Source organism: Vombatus ursinus, unplaced genomic scaffold (assembly GCF_900497805.2).
Source record: "Vombatus ursinus unplaced genomic scaffold, bare-nosed wombat genome assembly UNPS02014768.1, whole genome shotgun sequence".
Taxonomy (NCBI): Eukaryota; Metazoa; Chordata; class Mammalia; order Diprotodontia; family Vombatidae; genus Vombatus; species Vombatus ursinus.
The window spans coordinates 9,004,287-9,029,157 of record NW_020954546.1 but is presented as its reverse complement, the minus strand read 5'-3'; the positions used below and the strand labels follow the sequence as shown (position 1 = coordinate 9,029,157).

At 43.0% G+C, this 24,871-nt stretch overlaps 1 protein-coding gene across 7 annotated transcripts in view; it reads right to left on the bottom strand.

The window, feature by feature from the left end:
* The window catches only part of YEATS2 (YEATS domain containing 2), a 104,346-nt gene that overhangs the window by 13,842 nt on the left and 65,633 nt on the right, over nucleotides 1-24,871 (bottom strand). For 6 of the 7 annotated variants that reach the window (XM_027861803.1, XM_027861801.1, XM_027861800.1 and 3 more), the window contains 8 exons: nucleotides 22,431-22,592; nucleotides 13,758-13,882; nucleotides 11,437-11,595; nucleotides 9,490-9,666; nucleotides 6,639-6,825; nucleotides 3,597-3,728; nucleotides 2,050-2,148; nucleotides 931-1,042 (listed from right to left, as the gene is read on the bottom strand). In XM_027861803.1, the coding sequence (XP_027717604.1) occupies nucleotides 931-1,042; nucleotides 2,050-2,148; nucleotides 3,597-3,728; nucleotides 6,639-6,825; nucleotides 9,490-9,666; nucleotides 11,437-11,595; nucleotides 13,758-13,882; nucleotides 22,431-22,592 (1,153 nt within the window). The remainder of the gene's footprint in view (nucleotides 1-930; nucleotides 1,043-2,049; nucleotides 2,149-3,596; nucleotides 3,729-6,638; nucleotides 6,826-9,489; nucleotides 9,667-11,436; nucleotides 11,596-13,757; nucleotides 13,883-22,430; nucleotides 22,593-24,871) is intronic. The other variant, XM_027861798.1, reaches the window with a different exon arrangement.

Genomic DNA, 24,871 nt, shown 5'->3' with positions numbered 1-24,871 from the left:
GCATATGTTCTACCATTTACCTGCATCATCTGCTTTAATCATAAGTCTGGGCTATCTTAGGGTTATGGATCTTGTGCAGATTTTTATTAGGATGCTTTTCTCAATCTATCATCCATTTTACTGTTTCAAACTCTGTGTTAAGACTGGCATTACACAAGTGTTAATTATTCTAAATGTCCTTCTGACTGAGCTCTGGCTTCTGGATGCCAGTAACTCTCTTAACATAGCTGGCCGTAGCTTTCTGCAGAGGACCTTTATGCTCAATGTATCTTGCCTGAAGAAAACCAAGCTATTTGTACAAACTGCCTTCATTCACTGGTTCCATCTGGCCTCCAGATTCAAGCTCCAAGCTTTTCAGTTTGGTATACATTAGTTTTACAAACGACCTTCTGGGCAATGGAGAAAGCTTCCAGGGGTGCCCAAGGTGTTGTTTAATGTGGTTTCTACACAGGGCCGTTATGACTTAATGTCACCCGTGTGCATCAAGGGATTAATAATGTTTCGGAGCAATTCCCTCTTCAGCTTGGAAACTGCACTCATCTCTTGATGACAGCCCTTAGACTATCTCCCAAAAACTGGCTATGCATTATTACTGTTAAAATCTGCAAACGCCAGTCATTCAGCAGGTTCACAGGTACAAATCTTAACCAAAGGATGAATGAATGAGGAGAAAGGCAGAGCCCAAGAGTCCGGAGCCCTAGCGGTTTGAGTCCTGGCTAACCACAGGACCTTGAGCCAGCTTCCTCATCTGTAAAATGGAGACAACGGCCCTCGTAGTACAGGGATTGCGAAGCCAGTGTATCTGAGCCCTGGAGGGCCGTTGGGTCAGTGCGAGCGCTTTTACAAAGACGTCACTGCCGTGCACAAAGCAGGCCCTTCCAAAAGCCCCCAAGAGACCCGAGCTCTCTGAGAAAGAAGAGAAAATGTTACTTGATTGCATAGCTCCCCAGTTCAGTACTTTCTTCCGTCTTCACTTCCGTCTGCACTTCCTGGGACACCAAAGTGAGACCATTTGGTCCTGGTGTTTCTGGCTCTACCTTCACTGCAAAGGGAGACAAACACCAGTCAGGGATGAGTGTCTGAGGGCCACGTGCAGGACCATGTCAGCAAACACAAAAGTCTTTTCACTTGTGGGGACTCCAGGGCCCCCCCATGGTGGGCGAGTGCCCCGCCCATAATGATGTCAGCATTGAGCAATGAACCATCAGGTAAGGCGACAAGGGGCGAGAGCGAGAAAAACCAAGGCAGGAAGACAACTAAGAGAACGCTAAACAAGCTGGCCCCACAACGACCTCCTCTAAGAAGTTAAAGGCACTGAATCCAATCACTGCAGAAACCTGGGGAGAATCAACTCTCTCTTTCTTCACCTGCTGTCCTGCCCCACGTTCCTCCCTCCCACAACCTACAGCCTGATTTTTTTGGTCTCTTGTGTGTAATGATCGGCACTTCCCGGCTAGTGATCCTGAGATCCCAGGTTACCTGCTACAGGAGGCTGGCAAGGCCTCTCCTCCCACGCTTTCTTTCATTCCCAGTGCTACCGTCAACCTCCACCAGCCCTGCTCAAGCTGATCTCTCGGCATGTCATCTACTCTGCACATTTTGCACAGAGAAGCCTTTTATAGCACCAATTTCATTATGATGTGCCCCAGCTTAAGAACTTTCAGTAGCAACTTATTACCTACCAGCAAGGAAAAGGGCAGAAACCAGTAAATGAGGAGCTATGGATACTTCTTGAAGTCTCAGAGAAGAGATTTTCCAATCAGCTCCTCCTGCCTCTCTGAGGACTGATTCTGGGACTCCCGAGCAGGAAGCAGAGGGCAGTCTGGTCCCATGCATTTCTTTGAAAGAGCTGCTCCAACCTTTCTCACTGACCACAAGGTTTCCCACCTACCTATCCTTCGATGCTCACCACAGACGAGAAGTCTCACACTTCTTGACATATCATCACGCCTTGAATTATGAGTGTCTACTGCATCTTGCCACGTGGAAGTACCACGTAGTAATGCACTTTTCTGCTGTTCTTTTTAATAAGGAAGATAAATACTTTACCTTTAGTAACAGTGGTTGAAGTAGAGCTGACAGGCGCCACGCTGGGGGCGACCACGGAGGGCATGGCAGGTGTCTTGTTGGCAGACAATGACTGAACTACTGAAAGGTGAAAGAAGAGAATAAATTGCAATGTTCAATAGCAAAAAATGGCATTATAAACACAAATCTTTTACATAAAACCCCCCTCCAATCGGAGGACTCCAGACTCCTTGCTTTGACATCTAGGCAGAGCTAGGGCCTCATCATCTGCCTGCCATCCTCCCTGTCCATAATGGCCTTGAGTTCAAGGGTAAACATCCTCCTTGGAATAACAGTCACACCTCTCCCCCATCCCCCCAACTCTGGGTAGATAATCAGCTCAGCTGTGGAGTGAGCCCTGGAGGACAGCTGACGTGACTGGGGGTCACTGATATCTGTACAATCAATCAGACCCAAGAGCTCGTGTGTGTGTGTGTGTGTGTGTGTGTGTGTGTGTGTCTGTGTGTGTGTGTGTGTGTGTGTGTGTCTGTGTCTGTCTGTCTCCAATGATTTCCTTCGCAGCTTTCAGAAGATCCCAGATCTAGAGAAAAGGATCTCAGAGGGCACCAACTCTAACCCCTTATTCCACAGCTAAGTTTTCCATTTTTTGCTCAGGCACTGCCCATCAAATATCAACCTTATGAGAAATGATGGCTGTGACACGTGGCTATCCTATGATGTCATTCAGAATTACTTTTATCTTAAAGCAACATGAATTCAGGATGAAAAAATTCTCAGATGGCAAAGAGATCATTAAAGTCCTTTCACTTGACCGAGATTTCAACAAGTTTACATGGTGGTACCAAGTTTGTTACCTGCAGCAAAGCTGGCTGGAGACAAGACTAGATAAATTAATCCACAGATAATCCAAAACCTTCCTTTGAGTAAAGACTTTAGACTTCATAACTTCCTCCCTAATTCATTTTTTTGAGCCAGAGCTGCTAACAGGGAGCTCATCACTGATCCCTTTTTCTCCTAGGCACAGAGGTGCCAACAAGAAGTAAAATGGCCAGCATGTATGAGGCTCTTCATATCTAAACTTCTTAGATGATCCACATTTTTTCCAAATGGACAAAAAACCCTGAGAATTATCTCTTTGCCAAGCAAAGCACACTGATACAGCCAACATGCAGAATCCCAGAAGCTCAGAGTTGGAACATATTTAAAATCCACATAGCCCAACTCCTCCCTGAACAGAAAGTCCTTCCAGGACACCCCCACGACTGTCCACCGAACACACGCCAGAGCTCTTCTGCCCCTCCCCAGGCAGCCCTTCCTCTCTGGGGGCTTTTTCAGGCAGCTCTACCCCCTCGTCTTCACTGCAATGGTTTGTGCTTCATTCTCAAACCCTCTCTATCCCTCTAACCATCTGTTCTCTGAACTTCCTGGAAGAGAGGGGAAAACCCTGTCTCTACCACAACCTCTGCAGCAGAACGGTGGAGAGCAGAGCCAATCCCTGCCACCCAGGCTCTTCTCAACAAGACCCAGGAAAAAGCCCTCATGTTCGAGCACACGTCCGGAGGCTTCACCTTTATTCATGGGCATCAGGATGGTCTGGATGCCTCCAGATGCAGCATTCACACTGAGTGGTTTGAGCTGGCTGGGTATAGTCAGGACAGCCTGCTGAGGACTGGACTGGTTGGAGTGGATCTTTAACAGGCCTGAAAAAAGCAGAGAAAGTTCCACATGAGGGACTGGGAATGTTCATGCTTGGACTACTGCAGTAATTGCTTGGGGGGGGGGGGTCGACTCTGCCTGCCTCAGGTCTCTCCCCACTCTAGTCAACCCTTTATTCTGCCACTGAAATGATCCTCCAAACGCACAGATCTGATCAGTTCTCTCTGTCTCTGTCTGTCTGTGTGTCTGTCTCTCTTGGCTCCTTATGGCATCCAAGAACAAATACAGAATCCTCTGCTTGGCTTCACAGTCCTTCACACCTGGCCCCTCCTCCCTTCCCAGTTTTCTTACACTTCACTTCTCAACACGTCCTCTTCCATCCAGTGACACTGGCTCCTGGCTCTTCCACAAACAAGACCCTCCATCTCTTGGCTCTGACCATTCTCTCTGGCTGTCTCCAGGCCTGGAATACTCCGACCTCCCCAGCTTCCTATAAGTCCCAATGAAAATCCCACCTCCTACAAGAAGCCTTTCCCAAGCCCGCTTTTGGGCAGCTAAGTGGCACAGAGGATGGAACACCAGGCCCGGAATTAAGAAGAATTGAGTTCAAATCCAGCCTCAGACACTTACTAGCTCTGTGACCCTGGGCAAGTCACTTAACCTCCATTTGCCTCACTTCCCTCATCTGTAAAAAATAAGGTTAATAACAGCATCTCCCTCTCAGAGCTGTTGTGAATATCAAATGAGATAATAGTTGCAAAGTGCTTGGTGTCACACCTGGTACATAGTAGGTGCTATATAGATGCTGGTTATTTTTATTTATTCTAGTGCTTTTCCTGTTAATTATTTCCTATTTATGCCATATATAGCTTGTTTGTACATATTTATTTGCTCGTTGTGAGCTCCTTAGGGGCAGAGACCATCTTCTGCCTCTTTTTGTAACCCCAGCACTTAGTACAGCATTGGGCACATAGTAGGTGCGTAACATATGCTTGATGACATCTGGCTTTGATACAACAGACACGTCAAAACCACATTCAATCAACCTTCCCTAATTAATACACACCAAGCACATAATCTGAAAATCTCCTACAGAATCAAACAAACAAGTAGTTGTTAAACACCCATGAAGCGCTAGGCATTGGGACTATACAAGGACAAAAACCCGAAACAATCCCTTCTTGCAAACGGCTTCTGTTCTAATGAGGAGACAACAAGTACGTGGGGAAATACGCACAGCACAAGCACAAAGTGAACCCAGGGGAAGAGGAGAACGGGAGTGTCGAGGGCACGGGGCAGAGAGAACAGTCTGGGGGAGGGCGGAGTAACGTCCAGTGAAGCTGCCTGGAGACCTAAGTGGGAGACAGCTTGGGTCGGGTTTGGAAAGCCCGATCCATCGGCACTGGTTGAATAAGGAAACTGCAGGCTCACATGGAAGCTGATGGAAAGTCACGGGGGTGGCAGCGTGCGGGATGGATGGGGGGCAGGAGACACGAAGAGACTGAGAGCCTGAATGAGCACAGTCGCTGTGAGTGGAGACAGGGCGTCTCACGGGAGCAGGATGTGGCACCAAGGAACCCACTAGAGAAAGGCAATCCTCCAAAGGCCAAAATTTCATGTCCTAGCGAATACACCGGGACGCAAATCAATCATCCGGCATTTCTTACGTGCCTCCTATGTACTAAGTACTAGGGCGTCAGAGACAGAAATTAGTACGGTTTTTGCCCTCGAGGGGCTCATATTCTTTGGTGTTTGGGAATGGAGATAAGGCATGGGCTGAGAAGCAACACAATTTGGGGGCTGGAAGGAAATTGAGAAATGATGAGTTCAAACTCCATATTCTCTACATGAAGAAGTTCTGGCTCAGGTTGGTTAAACAACCTGCCCAAAGTTATTGTGCAGGGCACAGTCAAGGCCAGAACACAAGTTTCCCATCACTAGGAAATGGAACCTTAAAGACACAATAAAGGACAAAGACGGGGCCTATAAAAATCAACTTTCTTACAGCCCAGATAAAGAGCTACTTGACAGCAAGGCTAGGGAGGAAAACCACTGCTCACTGAAGACAGCATCAGGAAAACAGAATTTTCTCTATGAATACTTCATCTCCACCCAGTTTGTCAGGAATCTCATATGAAGTGAGGCGTGAGCACACACGCACGCGCACACATACACACCCCCCCCACCTCTCTAAGCACATAAATACTTTTTGGTGACTGAAATTTCCAACCCATCTGTAAAATCAGTGGTTGGATGAGACAGCATCTAAGGACCCCTCTGGCGAGTCTCTTCAGCTGTCAGGGCCCGAGTTTCCTCATCTGTAAAACGGGGGCAGGGGGAGTGTTGGGACTAAAGGGTTTCTAAAGTCTCCTTTTGCTCTGTGCTGTGATGCTATGGAGCCAACCTGGGATTAGTTCACAGCAGCACTGGCGGTAGTAGCTACCGACTACTATTTCTGGAAACTCCAAAGATTTGCAGAGCTTCACAGAGAGATCTCGTTTGATCCTCACAACCCTGAGGAAGGTGTTCCCATTCTCCTTGCTTTACAGAGGAGGACACTGAGGCTCAGAAAGGTCAGCTGGTTACCCAGCTGGTAAGAGATCCATCTCGAGATGCCGGAGCATGGTGCAGACAATGACTAAATGCAGGCCGAGCAGCTGTCCGACCTCCCTGGGGGTATCACAGACTAATCCAAGTGTGTAATATCAACGATGGGGAATCGGAGGAAGCCTCATGGGAACTGGGGACGGGAAGAATGTCAGTCAGCAGGCCGAGGGGTCTGGGGGAGGGGAGCGGAAGGGCACCGTGCAGGCTGTCCAGGAAGAGGGAGCGGCACGAATGCAGAAGCCCGGAGGAGCTACCCAAGGTACGACTGGGAGAGCGAGCAGAGCCAGATTCCAGAGGGCCTTGAACATCAGAAAAGAACAATAAAACAAGCGGGAGAAGCCATTTACCCGAGACAGCGGTCTTGCCAGAGACAGGGGTCGCTGTGGACATCAGAGACGTGGTGCTGATGACAGCCGAGGCGCCGGTTCTGTTGGCTCCTGTGGGCCCTGCCGGGGCTGGAGTCACACACAGTGACTGCTGCCCACAAGCTTTCCCACCAGGTCCCACTGCTGAGCTGGAAGCTGCTCCTTCTGACTACTCATCAGCAGCACCAGGAAGAACAGAAGGTAAAGGAAGAGAACATTACCTTTCCACCTTTTAATAATTTTTATCAGAACATGAAAGGCAGTGTGGCATGGTGGCTAGAGTGGCTTCAAAACCGAGAAGACCTGGGTTCAGATCCTGCGCCCATAACATAATGTCTGAGAAAGTCCCTAAATCTTTGAGTTCACCAAGGCAGCTGTTTATGACTTCAGGAAGGTCCTTACCTGCACTGCTGGAAGGAAACTCCTCACCTGGGAATTCCCTACAGTAATGAAATCAAAGGCCCAATCCCTTTCCCCATTTGTCCCTCAGTCAAGGGACTGAAGGGAATCAAAGCCCATTTTAAATCAATGCTGTTTGCCATGTAAACTTGACCACGATGACCCTCCCTTGCCCCATTCTTTCCCCATGCAAGCACTCTGAGCATTCAGAGAAGGTAGGCTTTATCAGTCCTCTCAATAGCAGCATTAAGAAGACCAGGGAGGCATTCAGGCTCCTCCTGGAGTAGGGAATGGTAGAGGACAGAGGCAACAAGTGAGGTTATAGTTTGACCTCAAAAGACAAGACAGAAGCTTGAGGCTGTGCTAGAGAAAACTACCTTCCAGGGCCATTTCCTGAGACTTCATATCCTATGAACGAGCAGAGAAATCCCCAAACTTGAGCCCCTCATGTAGGAGAAGGTGAATTTCTAAATCATAAAGGAAAAAGTCTTCTCCACTTCAAGACCTGTACAACACGGCTCCTGACTGCCCCTTTTGGGGCTTACCACCTTGACAGGTGGGCACTGCTTCTTAAATCCACATTTCTTCTGACTTAGTTGAAACCCATTTCTACTTCTTCTGTCTTCTACGGATGTAGAGAACTGTTTAACATCATCCACATAAAAACTTTTCACACCCTTCCCTACAAACACTGAATTTTCCCCTGAATGGAATGTGTCCTACTGACCGATCTTTTGGTTCACCACACGACCCAGGCTGACCACGCTACCGTTAAATAGCTTTAGGGAAATGTTTCTTCACCTAATATTTACTAATCTCACAGCAGTACAGCTAAAACCATACATTCCTACTTTGTCGTGTTAACAAAGTCACCCATCTCAAAGCTGTCTTCCTTTGAATGATGGGGCATTCTGTAATAACAGCGCAGACTCACAACTGGAGAAAAAAAAAAAAAAAGCCCCCAAATAACCACTGCCCTTAAATCATCGACTGAGCAAAGCTACACGCACCAGCCTCAGACTATGTCAAGGGGTAGAATACCCCATGGTTTGCTTTGAGAAGGTTTAAGAGCTGTGCAAATGCCAGGGAGTCTGACGTCATTAGTCTGCGGCAAGTAAGGGGCTGTGTCACTGGGCCAACAGAGTCATCACTGGCTTTGGGAATCTGAGAGGAAGTTATTTGTAAGCTCTTGTAGCCGAGGGAGTGACAGATTCATAACTTCTGGGGATAAGCGCGATGTAAACCCTTCTGAGAGCTGCAGCATTTCAGGTTTTTGCGACTAAGGCACATCAGCTATATTTAATCCCCAGGACAACTTCTGTCTGAGCAATGTTTAGTTAGCTGTTGTCGTCCTGTTAACCCAGAATGCTCAGGAGGCCCAGTGCCATTTTCCTGCTTCCTGCACAGTTCATTTTCCCGCTACCTTGCACACCTTATAGCCAATAGAAGCACATCATGCTCAGAATTTTAAGAGTGCTATGTTGAGGGCTCAAATACTGCTATCAACGTGTCCGATTTCTCCTTGGAAGAAGTTCCATCTCAAAATAACCAAACATGGACCAAACCCATCCTATTAGAACAAGGGGGCTCTTCTTAACAAATATACATTTAGGATAATTAAGAGAAAATACTACTTGACACAAAAGTAATAACCTCAAGTCATTACTCTTGTGTGCAAGAGAATTTCTGGCTCAGATTTCATGCTGCCATTGTGATAAGAGAAAGACTCTGATGGGAAAGAAACTGGCTCAGACTTCGTGCCACAACTACAACAAGGAGAGGACATGGCCTGTCACAGCAACTGCAAAATCAAGGTTGGGAAACAAAGTCGCAGCTCCTGTTCTCAGCAGCTGGCAAGGGTCCTATCTTCCCCCATCTCATGTGTAAATCCTTATTTTCTCCTCCTGCTTTCTAAAATTCCATTTTTTCTATGATGCTTCCCCAGTCACATCCTACAAGACTGATGAAGCTGATGCTCTGGGCTCTCTGACTCGAGAGCTGTGCATGTTCAGGACATGCTCCCTCACTCTCGCCATCGCCAGGGCACCAAGGTGAGCAGTCATTCACAAAAAAGGCCATCTCAGTTAGGCAGTGCCGGGGCTCATTCTCCAAGCACAAACCAGAACTGGCTACAGGTGCTATCTGGGCACGCTTGCCTTTCTCACCATAATGTTGTCTCCTCTGCTCTTAAAACGCTCAGCCCATAAACGAACACCTGAAAATAAGGTAAGAAGGCCAAAGCAAAGGGAAGGGGACGAAAGCAGGAATGGTCATGGAGTCCTGAGGGGCTGTCTGTCTCCACTGTGCCCTTGGGAGGGAGGCCACCCTCTGTAGTGCTCTGAGGCAGCAGACGGGATGGCCGCCATGTTGCTCTCACTGTGAATTTTGCCCAAAGTCCCGTGATCATTCTCCTTGCCATCTCAGTGCTCCTTACCTGCTGTACAACTCCATTGGCAGAGAGAGAGACAGCTGGGGAGGTGGCAGTAGTGATCACGCCACCTGCAACTCTCAGAACGGTGGTCCCGGGCTTGGAGAGTGGGGCGGTGGCCGGCACAGACTTCAAGGAGCCATCAGATATTTTCATCACAGACGCCTGCCCACCAGGGTTTGCCTGTACAAAGAAATCATGTGTAAATAATGACGATGCAGTGGTTAGCAGGTGCCTCAATTACATTTATACGGTAGCTTGAGAACTAGAGCAGCCCAAGGATAATCATGGCCTGAGCTACATGAATATAAGACGGGCAGTTGGGTAGGGGTCCGTGTACTCTTGCAGCAAAGTCACAGTTAAAAGCTTCTTAACCTGACAATGTGTTGGTGCCAATAATTTAGGGCGTGTGAATAAATGCAGGTGGAAACCAGAATTTGGAAGCACAAATCAACTGTGTTTTTAAGGATGCAGGCTAATCTGTCTTAAAAAAGCAGCTCACAATACATGTCCTATTTTTCCCCAGCGTGGAAATTCTTTCCACTATATAATGGATGTAACTCCAACAATTCCTCTGTTCCTTACAGACTTAGAGAACTGCCTGGGGTCCTGAGCAGCCGGTTAGAAGGCTCACCCACAGTCACAAAGCCAGCACAGTGTGCAGACTTGAAGCTGGATCTCCTGCACCCCATGGCAGGCCTTGTATTCACTACTCCAAGCTGCCTCTCCTCCTAGTTTCACATGGATCAAATGAAGAACACTCAGGGACAAATACAACTGAACGAAATAGTGAAAGCACACACGTGCTTCACGCGTTCTGATTCTAAAGAACAGGTGAAGGTTGATCGGGTGTGTTCAGTGATTGGAGAGTGGGCTGGAAGAGCTATGGCGCCTCCCGGCACGCTGAAGACCCAGCAAACGCTTGACAGATTACTTCACACAAAACATTAGTTGCTATTTATGTGATTTACGCACTTGACGAGTCATCAGTCACTCTGTACTGGACAAAATTCCACTTCCTCATCTTGGCCCTTGAATCCTGGCCTCAGTGCTCTGCAGAGGCCTCCCTCTGTGTCAGGAAAGCCCCCTTTTCCTCACCTCTGCTTTGCAGGATCCCTACAAATCACGCTGAGAGGCAGTGCAGCAGTGAACAGAATGAGTCCCACGGCTGACCCTTATTAGCCATGGAGCGTGGGCAAGTTCCTGATTTCTCTGAACCTCAGTTTCCCCACATGTAAATCAGGGATGTGATAACAGCACTGGCCTGGCAACACTGGGGTGAGAGTTGAATGAAATCCAGTATTAGGCAGAGCCAACGTCTCCTGCTGGTAGGAGAGGAGACACAGGCAGCCTCCTACAAAGCCCAGCTCCAGGGCCCACATCCTGCCCAAGGCCCTTCTGGACCCCTCCTGTTCTCAGGGCTCCCTAAGGCATAGTTCTCACACATGTTGTCTGATGTACCGTCTGCCACCAGGGCCACAAAGCAGCTTTCTGGAGGTGGAGACCGTTTGGTTTTGTCTTTGTATGTGCAGTTCACACAGGAGGGATCAAATAAGACCCTAAGACCATGTGAAGAAAAGTCGCCCATAAGGTGTGCATTCACTATCTCCGACTTCAAGAAGAAGCCATGAAAAAACCAAGGGCTGCCTCATCTCTTCTAGGAGACACCTAAAAATCCCTTTACCTAGTCAAGTGCTCTCTGCTCTATTTTCTTAGAAAGAGGCAATAGTTCTCCTTGTCAATATTTACTGTTGGATAAAACTGTTGGACGTGTAGAGGACATAGGATAGCGGTCTCCTGGGAGAACGGTATAATGTTCTTCAGAAGGATCGAGTCAAAGACGGAAGGAAAGGAGGAAAGAAGGGAGGCAGGCAGGGAGGGAGGGAGGGAAGAAAGAATTGAAAGAAAGGACGAGAACCTGGGGAGAGGGAGCAGGGAGCACAGGCATGTTACCTGGGTGAACAAAGCTGTTTTTTGCCCAGATATGACTTTTAATGCTTGCTGTCCTTGAGTGGAGGATGCACTGACTCCCAAATTGCCCTGAACCACGGATCCAGTCGCTAACTGCTTTCCTGAACTCTGAGGGGATGGCTGGCCAACCAAAAATGTGCCCTGGAGACAAAAAAGGAAAAGTCAAAAGATCGGAGTCACTAGCACCTATCCTTAAGTCACAAAAGGAGGCTCTGTTATAGGAAACAGAGCTTTCTTTAGATTCCAAAATTCCATCAGCACTGAAATGTAAAGCTCCCCAGCACAGTGCATCACTCACAATATTTAGAAAACAAACATCAAGTGAGCCAGCTAAAATACCTCAATCTTACCCAGATGATTGCTCCAGGTGATTCTGAGAGACAACAGGACGGTGGAGGAGTGGGCGTCTGCCCCCTTCTGGTCCCCAACCACATTCTCTCCCACCCTCTTCCCAGATAATGAGCTAATGACTTTGCTATATGCTAATGCTGAAGGCCACAAAAACATTATAGCAAGGGTCTCTAAGAGACAACAAAAATGCTTGTTTGCTTTTCCTAGTGTACAGTTATCACTTCCACAGCTCAAGGGATGCAGGATTTCCTCTGCCATCCAGCAGCTCCTCCATGTTCGTAACTTGCTATGGATAAAAAATGCCTCCTGTAGTGACAACCTGATGATAGCCAGCTGGACTGGCCTTTTCCACTGAGACACATAATCTGTTACTCAAAGTCTCTCCAGCTTCAGAAACCCTGACAAAGTTGGCATTACACTGGAAAGACTTGGAAAACTCAACATGGTTCCTACACCAGTTAGACGGCATCAGAATATAACTTAAGTGGAGGATGTAGGATTCAGTCTCCTTGAAATACCAAGCTGTATCAGCTGATGCAGTACAGTTTTTAAATCCATAAGGTTTTGAGACAGTAGGATGAAAACTTTTATTTCAAAGTAAAATTGTAATATTTTCTTGTAACTGTTTGCATCTAAAAAGTGTATCTCCACACTTAGAAGAATTTATATTAAGTTATGGTAAAATTACTTAAAAATTTGTGTGTCAATACAAATGAGATGGTTGGTCCTTGCAGTGTTAAAAATACTTTTGTAAGGGGTGCCATGAAAAAATCTATTTTCAGTCAGACCCTTATTTAATTCCCAAAATTAAAGTTAAATGAAATTTAATTAAGTCTTAAAATAAAATTTTCTGTACAACAACAACAAAAAATCAAAAGACAGAACAGATTGGGGAAAGTATTTATAGAAGACATAAGAGATAAAAAACAACTTGACAATTAAAATACATAGAGAGCAATAGAACATTTACAATGGCAACATTCAATCCTCAAAGGATGAGAACAATTTTCAACTAAGAAATAAATTCTTAATAATTAGCTGAAAAGATGCTCAACCTCACTAGTAATATTGACATGAAAATTAAAACAACTTTGAGGTACAACCTCACACTCATTAAAATGGCAACAAAAAAATTAATAGCAATAAAACCAAGTGTTAGAAGGATAGGAGAGAAAGAAGTAGATGAACAGGCATCCTGTTCATTGCTGGTAGGTACAAATTAGTAGGATCTTTTTAGAAAGTAACTTAGCATTTAGTATGCAATCCAAGTTACAAAACAATCTGATCATCTTATCAGAAACTGGAAACTCATAGTTGTCCAACCAGAGGGGAATAGTGAAACCAACTGTGACCCAGGATTACAGTGTTACTAAAATCAATAATTATTTAGAACATAAAAAAAATCTGAGAAGAGCTTTACAAAATCACATAAAGTGAGAAAAGCAGAACCAGAAGCACCAGGCACACACAACAGATATAAACTAAACAAAAATGAACAAAAACCCAATGGAGATTTGCAGGGAAGAGCTACGGAAAAGCTACCAGAGTCTCTCACAGGTCTTGGGTTGGAAGGACCTTATGTTGATATTTAATGCTAGGTTTACAATAGATTTTTTTTTTAAATGTAGAAGATAGCATCTGACCAGATGGGTAGATCCTCTGTGGAGCACAGCTATGGGCTCGGAGGAAGGGAGGATCCCTATTAAGGAGATGTAAAACAGACCTTCCAATGCTGCTCAATTCTATGTGTACATGACCATTTGATGGGTCAAGTGACACCTGCCCCAACCTCCCAAATACAGCACTGGCTGGAGATACAGAGATGTGAACCCTGGCTCCCAATGGCAGTGTTCTAGAGGAAGTCAACTGTACCTAAAGGCAGATCCTAAATAAGCCCCCCAACTTTGTAGTCTCCAAGGAACTTCAAAAGAGCAGAAATGAAGGACCCAAACCTGCGGAGTCTGCTTGAGGATGTAGGATGTGTAGGTCACATGCGGGGACACCCCTCCTGGGGTTGCACCCTGCGTTCCGGCACCCCCACTGCTGCCTCCAGCTGCGGAAGCTCCTCCCTGGAGGTCTAGAACACAAAGAGGCGCCATCATCCCACATGTCCTCTGAGTCCCCTCTCCCGCCCAAGTAGACTTGATTTTTTCCAGACTGACATCCACTCTCCTGAGCCTCTTCATTATCTACCTGATAAGGAAGTGAATGGACAAATTCCAAACACGGCAGAGACACATCTGAAAAGCTCTTTGTGCCTTGGGATGGGAGAGCAGGGAAGGAAAACTAGATATTGGCATTTTCCAGCCAAGAATATGACTGCTCTCCCTCAAGTATCTTACCATTCAGACAAATTAATGGTCACCAAATCTGGGGCCATCCAACATCCTCAGAGAATGCCTCTTGGATTTTACGGAAACTCAGAGATTGTGTTCTTCCTATTTGCCTTTCCCTCCCTCGACTAAATTCAGAATTTTTTTGCATTTACAATAATTGCAAATGCCCATTCTTTTCCAGACCTCTCTTCCCAATTCCTATACCTCAGCTTTTGGCTTCTGTTTCTCCTCTCCAGGAACAGACTTTTCTGACCCATATCCCATTATCTCTCCTCCCAATAACAGAAGTTTCCAGTCCTGGGGGCTCTGGCAACCGATCAAGAGCAGATTCCTAGAGATTTAGGAGGGCATTCTGGGAAGATGGTGAGATAAGACACGAAATACTGGGCTCTCCAAATTTCCCCAACAAACAAGACAAAACATTGCCTCAAAGTGAACTTAGAGTGGTAAAAAATAATAGAGTCTGGGTAAAGCAGTTATTCTCCTAAGATAACTTGGGAGGACCTCAGAAAGACCAGAGGCCTGGCCCTGGTGAAGCGCAAACACCTCCAGGCCAACTCTGCCCTGGGGGCAGCCTCGCCACAGTGTTGGGGTTAGAGCCTCTGGCTTTGTCCAGCTGTGCTGACCAGACCCAGTTCTGGGCTGCAGTTGTGGACTAGCAGGAGCGAGCAGACACCAGGAGAGTGCAGTGGACGAGGGGAGGGAACCCTGTAGGCTGTGGGCATTTGTCGGAGAGCAGAGTCCAGGGCAGAGGAGTAAGCTAAAGTTTGCGGCCGCAGGAAGGATGGCAGAGAGCGAGAGCATCTTCAGTAACAGCATGGCTGGGGTCCTGGCTGTGGCTCAGGGGCAGAGCAGGGCAGGCCCCCAGACAGAGCTCAGAAAACAACTGTAAGAAAAACCTGAAGCTCGAGGCATCACTCCCCACCCCACAACATCTCCCCACCTTGGGACTAGAACCTGACTATAACAATTAGCTGCTTAAGAAAAAATGAGTGAGCAAAGGAGAAAGAACTCAACCATAAATAGTTACTATGGGGATAGAGGAGATCCGGGTTCATACTCAAAAGAGAGTGAAATTTAAAAAGCTACTTCTACTTCAATGAAAAATGTCAAATGGTCACATGCCCAAAAAGAGTTCTTGGAAGAGCTTAAAAAGGACTTTAAAAATCAAATAAAAAACATTGAGGAAAAATCAGGGAAAAAATAAGAACCATCCAAGAAAATCAAGAAAACTGTGAAAAGAGTCAACCAACTAGAAAAAGAAATCAAGAAACTTAAGAAAATAACCCCTTTAAAACTAAAATTAGGCAAGAGGAAGCTAATGATGTTATAAGACACCAAGAAATAATAAAACAAAATCAAAAGAATAAAAAAATAGAAGAGAATGTGAAACGTTTCACTAGAAAAACACACTGATCTGGAGAACAGATCAAGGAGAAGCAACATAAGAATTGTTGGACTACCTGAAGGCTATGATCAAAAAAGACTAGATATGATATTACATGAAATCATTAAGGAAAATTGCTCTGAAATTCTAGAATGAGAGGGTAAAACAGAAATAGAAAAAACCCACTGATCACCATCTGAAAGCAGTCCCAAGATGAAAACTCACAGGAATATTATAAACAAGTTTCAAAGCTCCCAGGTCAAGGAGAAGATACTACAAGCAACAAGAAAAACACAATTTAAATACTATGGAGCTACAGTCAGGATGATGCAAAATCTAACAGCTTCTATATTAAAAGACTGAAGGGCTTAGAAGACATTTTAAGAGCAAAGGAGCTGGGGTTGCAACCAAAAACAACTTACCCAGAAAAGCTGACTATAATCCTGAACAAAAAAAAAAAGAGGACATTTAATGAACTGAAAGACTTTCAGTATTTATGACAAAAAGACCAGAATTCAATGGAAAATTAGACACAGAAGATCTAGGAGAAACATAAGGTTAACGCTAAAGACCAATTATAAGGAATTAAATAAGGTCAAATTGTTTACTTCTTATATGAGAAAACGTTATCTGCACTCTTAAGAATGTTACCATTACTTGAGTAGTTTAAAAGAGCATACACACATAGAGAGCTTGGGGCAGAGTTAAGTATGATGGGATGATTCTAACAAATAAAATTGGGTAGGGAAAGGTAAAACAGAAATTACCTCATGCAAACTAGGTGGGAATGGAAGAACTGTTACAGAGGAAGCAGGCAGGGGTGGGGGGCTGGTAATACTGCAATCTTATTTTTACTGGAACTGGGGTGAAGAGAGAATACCATCTAGAAGGGTATAAAAAGTCTTCTAAATTTATAAAGCAACAGAAGGGTGAAGGGACAGAATAAGGGAGGGACTTTTAGAAGGGTCTGCAGACCAAGAAGCAGGAGAGAAGGCCTCTGAGAAGAGTGGGTGGATTAAAGAACAGGAGTGTAAGAGTTGAGCATAAGGGAGGGATTCTTAAAAAAGGTGTGGGTTAGGGAGGTAGTGGTTAGAAGTAAATTAGACTTGTGTAGAGGATAGGGTAAAAAAGAGGGTAAGAAGGGTAACAGTATGGAAAAATGGGATGGAGAGAGACACACAAATAGTTATTATAACTTTGAATGTAAATGGAATGAACTCACCCATCAAATGGAAAGGGATAGCAGAATGGATTAAAAATCAGAATCCCACAATATGTTGTTTACAAGAAACATATTTCAAAATGAGAGCTATACAAAGAGTTAAAAATAAAGGGCTGGAGTAGAATGTATTATGCTTCAGCCGATGTAAAAAAAGCAGGGATAGCAATCATGAGCTCAGACAAAGTTAAAGCTAAAATAGATTTAATTAAAAAAGATAAACAGGGAAACTACATTATGATAAAAGGTACCACAGAAAATGAAGCAATATCAATACTAAAGCTATATTCACCAAATGCTATAGCATCAAAATTTTTAAAGAAAAAGTTAAACGAATAACAGGTGGAAATAGTAGTATTATAATAGTGGGGGACCCTAACCTTCTCCTCTCAAAATTAGATAAATCAAACCAAAAAAATAAATATGAAAGAAGTCAAGGATGTGAACAGAATTTTCGAAAAGCTAGATATACACATATATGGAAAAAAATGAATGGGAATAGAAAGGAATACACCTTCTTCTCAGTGGTACATGGTATTTTTACAAAAACTGACCATATATTAGGGCATAAAAACTTTATAGTTAAATGCAGAAAAACAAAAATATTAAATGCAAGCTTTTCAGATCAAAATGCGATAAAAATTATATTCAATAAGGGACCACGGAAACACAGATTAAAAACTAAGTGGAGACTAAACAACCTAAACTTAAAGAATGAGTGGGTTAAAGAACAAATCATTGATTGTTAAAGAACAATCAATAATTTCATTAAAGAGAATGATAATAATGAAACAACATATCAAAACCAATAAGATGCAGCAAAAGCAGTAATAAAAGTAGAAAATGTGTGTCTCTAAATGCTTATATCAATAAAACAGATAAAGACAGACAAATGAATTGGGTATGTAATTAAAAAAACTAGAAAAAGAACAAATCAATAATCTCCAATTAAGCACCAAATTGAAAATCTTAAAAATTAAAGGTAAGAGTAATAAAATTGAGAAGAAAACCACTGAATTAATAAATAAAACTAGGAGTTGGTTTTATGGGGGAAAAAATAGATAAGCCATGGGTTAATAGGACAACAAAGAGACAGAGAATGAGAAGAAAACCAAATCACTAGTATTAAAAATGAAAATGTGAATATACCACTAATAAAGATGAAATCAAAGCAATTACACGGAGTTATTTTGCCCAATTACATGTCAATAAATCAAACAATTTAAGTGAAATGGAAGAATATTTAAAAAAATATAGACTGCCTAGATTAACAGAGGAGGAAATGGAATATCTAAATAAAACCTATTTTAGAAAAAGGAACAGAACAGGTCATAAATGAGCTTACTAAGAAAAAATGATCAGTACCAGAAGGATCTACAAGAGAATCCCACCAAATATTCAAAGATCAACTAACTCCAATATTAAATAAATTATTTGGAATAACAGATAAAGGAGTCCTGCCACACTCCCTTTATAAAATGAATATAGTACTAATGCCAAATCAGGAAGAGCCAAAACAGAGAAAGAAAATTAAAGACTAATTTCATTAATGAATATGGATGCAAAAATCCTAAATAAAATATTAGCTAGGAGACTACAACAATATTATAAATATTATATATTGTGACAAAGTGAGATTCATACCAGTAATGCAGGGAATAAGGAAAACTAATAACATAATTGAGTCTATCAATAACAAAGTAACAAAAATTATATAATTATATCAATAGATACAGAGAAAGCTTTTGATAAAATACAACACTCATTCCTTTTAAAAACACTTGAAAGCACAGGTATAAAGAGATTATTCCTTAAAATGATAAGTAGCATCTACCTAAAACCATCAGCAAGCATTATTTGTAAGGGGGATAAGCTAGAAGCCTTCCTAGTGAGATCAGGAGTGATCACTGTCATTAATATTATTCAATATTGTATTGGAAATCCTAGCAATAACAATGAGAAGAAAAAAGAAATTGAAGGAATCAGAATGGGCAATGAGGTAACAAAACAATCTGATATGATTATATACGTGCAAAATCCTAAAGATTCAACTAAATAGTGGAAACAAAAAGCAAAGTAGCAGGATAAAAAGTAAACCCACATAAATCATCAGCATTTCTATATCACCAACAAAACCCTGCAAGAAAAGATAGTAAGAAATACTCCATTTAAAATAACTGCAGACAGTATAAAATACCTGGAGTATAAACTGCCAAAACAAACCCAGGAACTACATGAACATAATTATAAAACACTTTTTATATAAATAAAATTATATTTAAATAATTGGAGAAATATTAATTGTGCATGGGTAGGCAGAACCAATATAATAAAAATGATAATTTTACCTAAACTAATCCGTTTATTCAATGCCATTCCAATTAAATTACCCAAAAATTATTTTACTGAGCTAGGAAAAATAACAACAAAGTTCATTTGGAAGAACAAAGATCAAGCATATCAAAGGAACTGATAAAAAATGTAAAGGAAGAGGTTTAGCAGTACTCGATATTTATACTCTATGGCATTAACTATCAAAACTATCTGGTACTGGGCTAAAAATAGAAAGGTAGATCAGTGGAACAGAGCAGACATACACATACACAGTAGCAAATGATTATAGTAACCCTGCGTTTGGCAAATGTAATGTTTTAAGCTTTTGGGATAAGAATTCATTATTTGGTAGAAATTATTGGGGAAGGTGAAAGCAGTCTGGCAGAAACTGGGCATAGAAGATAAAATCAAAATGGACACATGACCTAGATACAAAGGGAGATATCACAAGGAAATGAGAAGAACATGGATCATACTGCCTATCAGGCTTATGGACAGGAGAACAATTTATGAATAAGCAAGAGATAGAGAGCATTGTGAAATGTAAAATGGATAATTACATTAAATTAAAAAGGTTTTGTACAAATAAAACCAATGTAGCCAAGATCAGAAGGAAAGCAGAAAAGTGGGAAAAAAATTTTATTGACAGTTTCTCAGATAAATGTCTCATATACCAACTACATAAACAATTCTGTCATTTACAATATGAGCCTTTACCCAATTGATAAACTGTCAAAGGATATGGCAGTTTTTCAATGAAGAAATCAAAACTATATAGAGTCAAATGACAAAATATTCTAAATCATTATTGATTAGAGAAATGCAAATTAAAAACAACTTTGTGATATCATTTTACACCTATCAGATTGGCTAAAACAAAAGAAGACGATATAGACAAAGTGGGACACCAATTCACTGTTGGTGGATCCGTAAACTGATACAACCATTTTAGAGAGCAATCTGGAATTATGCCAAAAGAGTTACTAAACTGCTTATACCCTTTGACCCAATAATACCACTATTCGGTCTGTTTCTTAAGGCAATTAGGGGAAAAGGAAAAGAACTTATATGTTCTAAAATTTTTATAGCAGCTCTATTTGTGGTGGCAAAGAACTGGAAATTGAGGGGATGCCTGTCAATTGGAGAATGGCTGAACAAGTTGTGGTATATGGTTGTGATGGAATAATATTGTGCTATAAGAAATGATGAACAGGCTGACTTCAGAAAAACCTGGTAAGACTTGTATGGTCTGATGCTGAGTGAAGTGAGCAGAACCAGGAGAATGTTGTGCACAATAACAGCCACATTGAGCGATGACTAATATTGATAAACTTAACCCTTCTCAGCAATACACGGATCTAAGACATCTCCAAAGGCCTCGTGATGGAAAATGCTACCCAAAAGAAGAAAGAACTATGGGGTTTGAATGCAGATCAAAGCATACTATTTGCTATTTTTTTTCTTCTGTTGTATTTTGTTTCCTCTTTCTGGTGGTTCCTCCTATTGGTTCTATTTCTTACTTACAACATCACTAATGTGAAAATATGTTTAATAGGAATGTATATGTATAGCCTGTATCAGATTATGCACTGTCTTGGGGAGGGAGGTGGGAAGAGAAGGGGAGAAAAATTTAAAACTCAAAAGCTTATGGAAGTGATTGTTGATAATTCAAAATAAACTAATTAAAAAAAAACCCATAGTGCCTTGCAAAAGTGCATGCTCAATAAATATTGGCTTAATGGTTTTTAAGATTTTTATTTTTTAATTGACACATAATGATAAAATTTCATATATTATCTCAAAGAAAAAAAAGAAATGATGAGTTGGTGGTTTTCGAAAAACATGGAAAGACTTGCATGAAATAATGAAGAGTGAAACGAGCAGAATCAAGAAAACATTGTACACATTAATAGCAATACTGTTCTAAGAACAACTTTGAACAACTAAGTCATTTTGAGCATTATAAATACTCAAATCAAGTACAAAGGAGCTATGAAGATCCTATAAAGTACACACACACACACAACTGTGTCTAATGGAAGCCTTTTCTAAGGCAGGGTGAGGGTAGAAAGAGGAAAAAAAAAACAGCATGAAATGGAAATTCATGGTTTTACATTGAATCCTCTTTTTAAGTTGTGCTGAGTACATGGAATTTTTTTTGTCATTATGTATTTAAGTTAGGAATAAATTTTACAAAAATTTTTAAAAAGAGATTTAACTAGATTTCAATTATACTGGTGTTCACACAACAGAAGAAAACGCCAGGTAGGGAGAGTGTAAATCCTCCACTTTAGAGCCACTACCTCCACAGACTAAATATACACACTATTAGTTGATAAAGTGTCATCTCTTAGGACCTATGAAGATGACCATTAAATTCAGATCTCACACTACAGGCTTTTCTTCCTACGTCCCACCCATTTGGCTGATTTTCTACAGTGAACCTAAGATGACCACCTAGAGTTTTTGTTTAGACTTCGCCCAGAATGCCCTTCCCTACCTATAGGCACTGGCACATTTCAGCCCACCTGGCTTGTCATGGACAAGGGAGGAAAGAGCCCTGTTCCCCACCCAGGGCAGCCAGTCCACATGGGTGGGCTGTGTGCAGGGGCAGAGAACAAATAAGCTTCACCCAGGATAATACCACCCACAGGCAGCTTGGCTCACAGTGGCCCCTAAAGGGATGTAAGGAACAGCACTAAGCAGTGATCTTGGGAAATGTCTGACATTTATCTTGGAGCTTGTATGAAAGCAAGAAGGGATACAGGATTGGGGTGATGGAAGAGTAACAGAGGATACAGGATTGGGGACAGTGGAAACTGTGGTACATGGACAATGCTAAGACTTATCTCAGATGCAGGGGTATGCCATTGTGTCAGGAGGGACTGACTTCTGATTAACAGTCATAATTCTAGGTTGGGAGGGAGGTAGCGAGCTTTTCTTATCTTTTCCTTCTTAGTGTCACCTGAAATTAATGATTCCTCCCAGGCCCCAAGCTCTGCCACTGGAATATACCCAAAGTATCTGATTTTGTTTCTTCATCCTTAGTGACACAAAAATATTATTTAGAACGAGCACGTTTTTCTGGTATCAGAAGAGACAAAAATTAGAAAGAGAAAAAGCAGCCGAGCTGAGACCCTCAGAAAGGATACCCGAGGAGGCTTCCCCTCGTGCTTGTCCCACACCACTTGACCATGAAAATGGATTTCCTGCTGGATGCACACTATGGAGAAGCTCCCCCTAGCAGATCAGAACTGCTGCCCGCCTCTTAAGTCTGATCCATTCACTTCCCAGACCCCTAGATGAACAGGCCCAGTACCCCAACAACAAGATTCAAAGACAGACTCACTAGCATTGTGTGTGGCTCGCAGGATGGCCCCTTGAGGGATGAGCAGAAGTTTTCCTTTTCCAGAAGGGTTCTTGCTGTTTGTTGTGAGGTACAGTTTGGTGCCAGGAGGTAAATTTGCCAAGTTGGCCAGATTGGTGGCAGGCAGCTGCAAAGTAGCCATCACTGAAATGACAGAGAAAAGCAGGTGGTGATGAAACACTGAAAACAGAAACATCGGTAATAAATAAAACCTATTTTAATTGAATGACCAGTGGAAACAGGTGACTATAAATGGTGGCCATTATTTATTTAATGTCTGTGACTACAGTACTGGTGCCAGAGTCAACACTGATTATATATAGATAGATATAGACAGAAAAATTACACACATACACACACACACACACACTGCATATATAGTGGGAAAGGACAAGGGAGAAGAGAAGGAAGAGAGAGAGATGACAGAGAATGGATAAACTCTTGCTAACACAGAGCTCCAAGCCCATCTAGGGGCTGTATGCATTTTCAGACCTGAGAATCTTGAAAAGTGCTCTGATGTTATGCTTGGGCACATGGCCAAGTTTCCTGTCCAACACAATGGAGCCTCCAGTTGACTCTCTTTTTCAGAGCTGAATTCCTCATTGTCTTGGGTCAGCGAAGAGGAATGTTTATTTTGGTTCAAACCAAGGAAAATACTGTTCAATCAAGATCCATCCTCTAGACCAACAGACCACATCCGGGCAATAAAGAGCGAAGTCACAAGGACCGTGAACTCTCACTTTCCAAGTCTCACACCGCTGTTGGAGCTGCTGCGTGTGCCCTCTGGCTCCAACTCTAGAGGCCGCTATAAAGCCCGTCGATGAGCAGCAGTCAGTGCACCATGAACCTCCTCGAAGAAAAGCTCAGTCCTGCATGGTGCATTTGACAACTCCACTCCTGGCATCAGGAGGAGTCACACCACGGCATGGGGATCCTGGGGAAGCTACCTATCTTTTTACAGGAAATGCGGACAGTGCTAACTGTTCAGAGTATGGTTTACCAGGGAGCCAAGAGACCTCATAACCTCATAACCCAAAGGAAAAAAAAATTGCACAAAAAGGCAAAATATGTGTTAAGGCATATCAGAGTGATAAGTTACTAAGAATCACAGATTTCTAGTGATAGAAGAGGGAATTCAATTCAAACCTATCTTAAGACACCAGGCTAGATGGGACACAAATTCTGCCCTCAGGAAGCGAACATTCTACTGAAGTAGACACACAAATACAGCATATATACAAAATAAATGCACAGTGCCTGGGAGCAGAGGGCACAAATGACTGGGGAGACCAAGAAAGACCCTTGGAAGCAATGGCACTTGGGCTCAGACTGGAAGAGAGCTGGGGTGCCAAGAGGAAGAGCCAAGGGATAGAGTAAAGAGAAAGGAAGAGATCGTATTAAGGTCGTCACTGGATTAGGGACGGGGTGGGGTAAATGAGGGAAGAATTGATGATGTCCAAGTGTGCAAACTTGGGAGACTAGAAAAATGGAGGTACCGTTGGCAGAAACAGGCAAAGAAAGAGGGTAGTTTTAGGGAGAAAAATAATGAGCTGTTTTGGACATGAGACACCCAGAGGATGGTTGGAGGTATAAGACTGAAGCTTGGGAGAGATGTGGAGGCTGGATATGTACATTTGGGAGTTACCTGTCTAGAGATGATGGTTGAATACATGGGAGCTGATGAAATCACCACGTGAATATAGGCAAAGAAAAGGTAGGAAAGGGCACTGGGCAGAGCCTTGGGGTACACCCACACTTAAGGGTCAGGAAATGGACAATGGACCTGTAAAGGAGAAAGAGTAGTATCCATCTGAGCAGAAGGAAAAGAACTACAAGAGAGCAGTGACACCAAAAAAAAAGAGGGAGAGGAAGTATCCACAAGGAAGGAGCCGTGGGCAACAGAGCCACACTTCAAAAGGCTGAGAATTAAGAAAAGCCCACTGGATCTAACAATAAAGAACTCGCTGGTGACTTTGGAAAGGGCAGTTTTCATCTAGTGGGGATGGAAGTCAGACTGCTGAGGATTTAGAAATGAGTGGTGAGTGGGAGATGAAAAAGTGGAGGCCAAAAGTGCAGCCAATTTCTTCTACTGAGCCTGGCTGTGACCAGGAGAAGGTGTAGGATAATGGCCTAGGAACATGGTAGGGTCAAGTGAACATTGTCCAGGATGGGTGAAACCTGGGCATGTTTGTAGGCAACAGAGAGCAAGCAGATAAGGAGAGACTGAAAACTAAGGGAAGAGAATAAGTTCAAAGAGGAGAGAGAACAGAGGCTGGTGTTAGCAAGATGGCGAAACACTTCTTCCTCTGAGAAAGGATGGTAGATGTGACACCAAGGTGTTCTGAAGTGGGAGCTTTCAATGAAAGGCTAAAAGGTTTCCAGCGAAGTATGAGTCAAGGTCCTTTAGTGAAAGGGAGGGGATG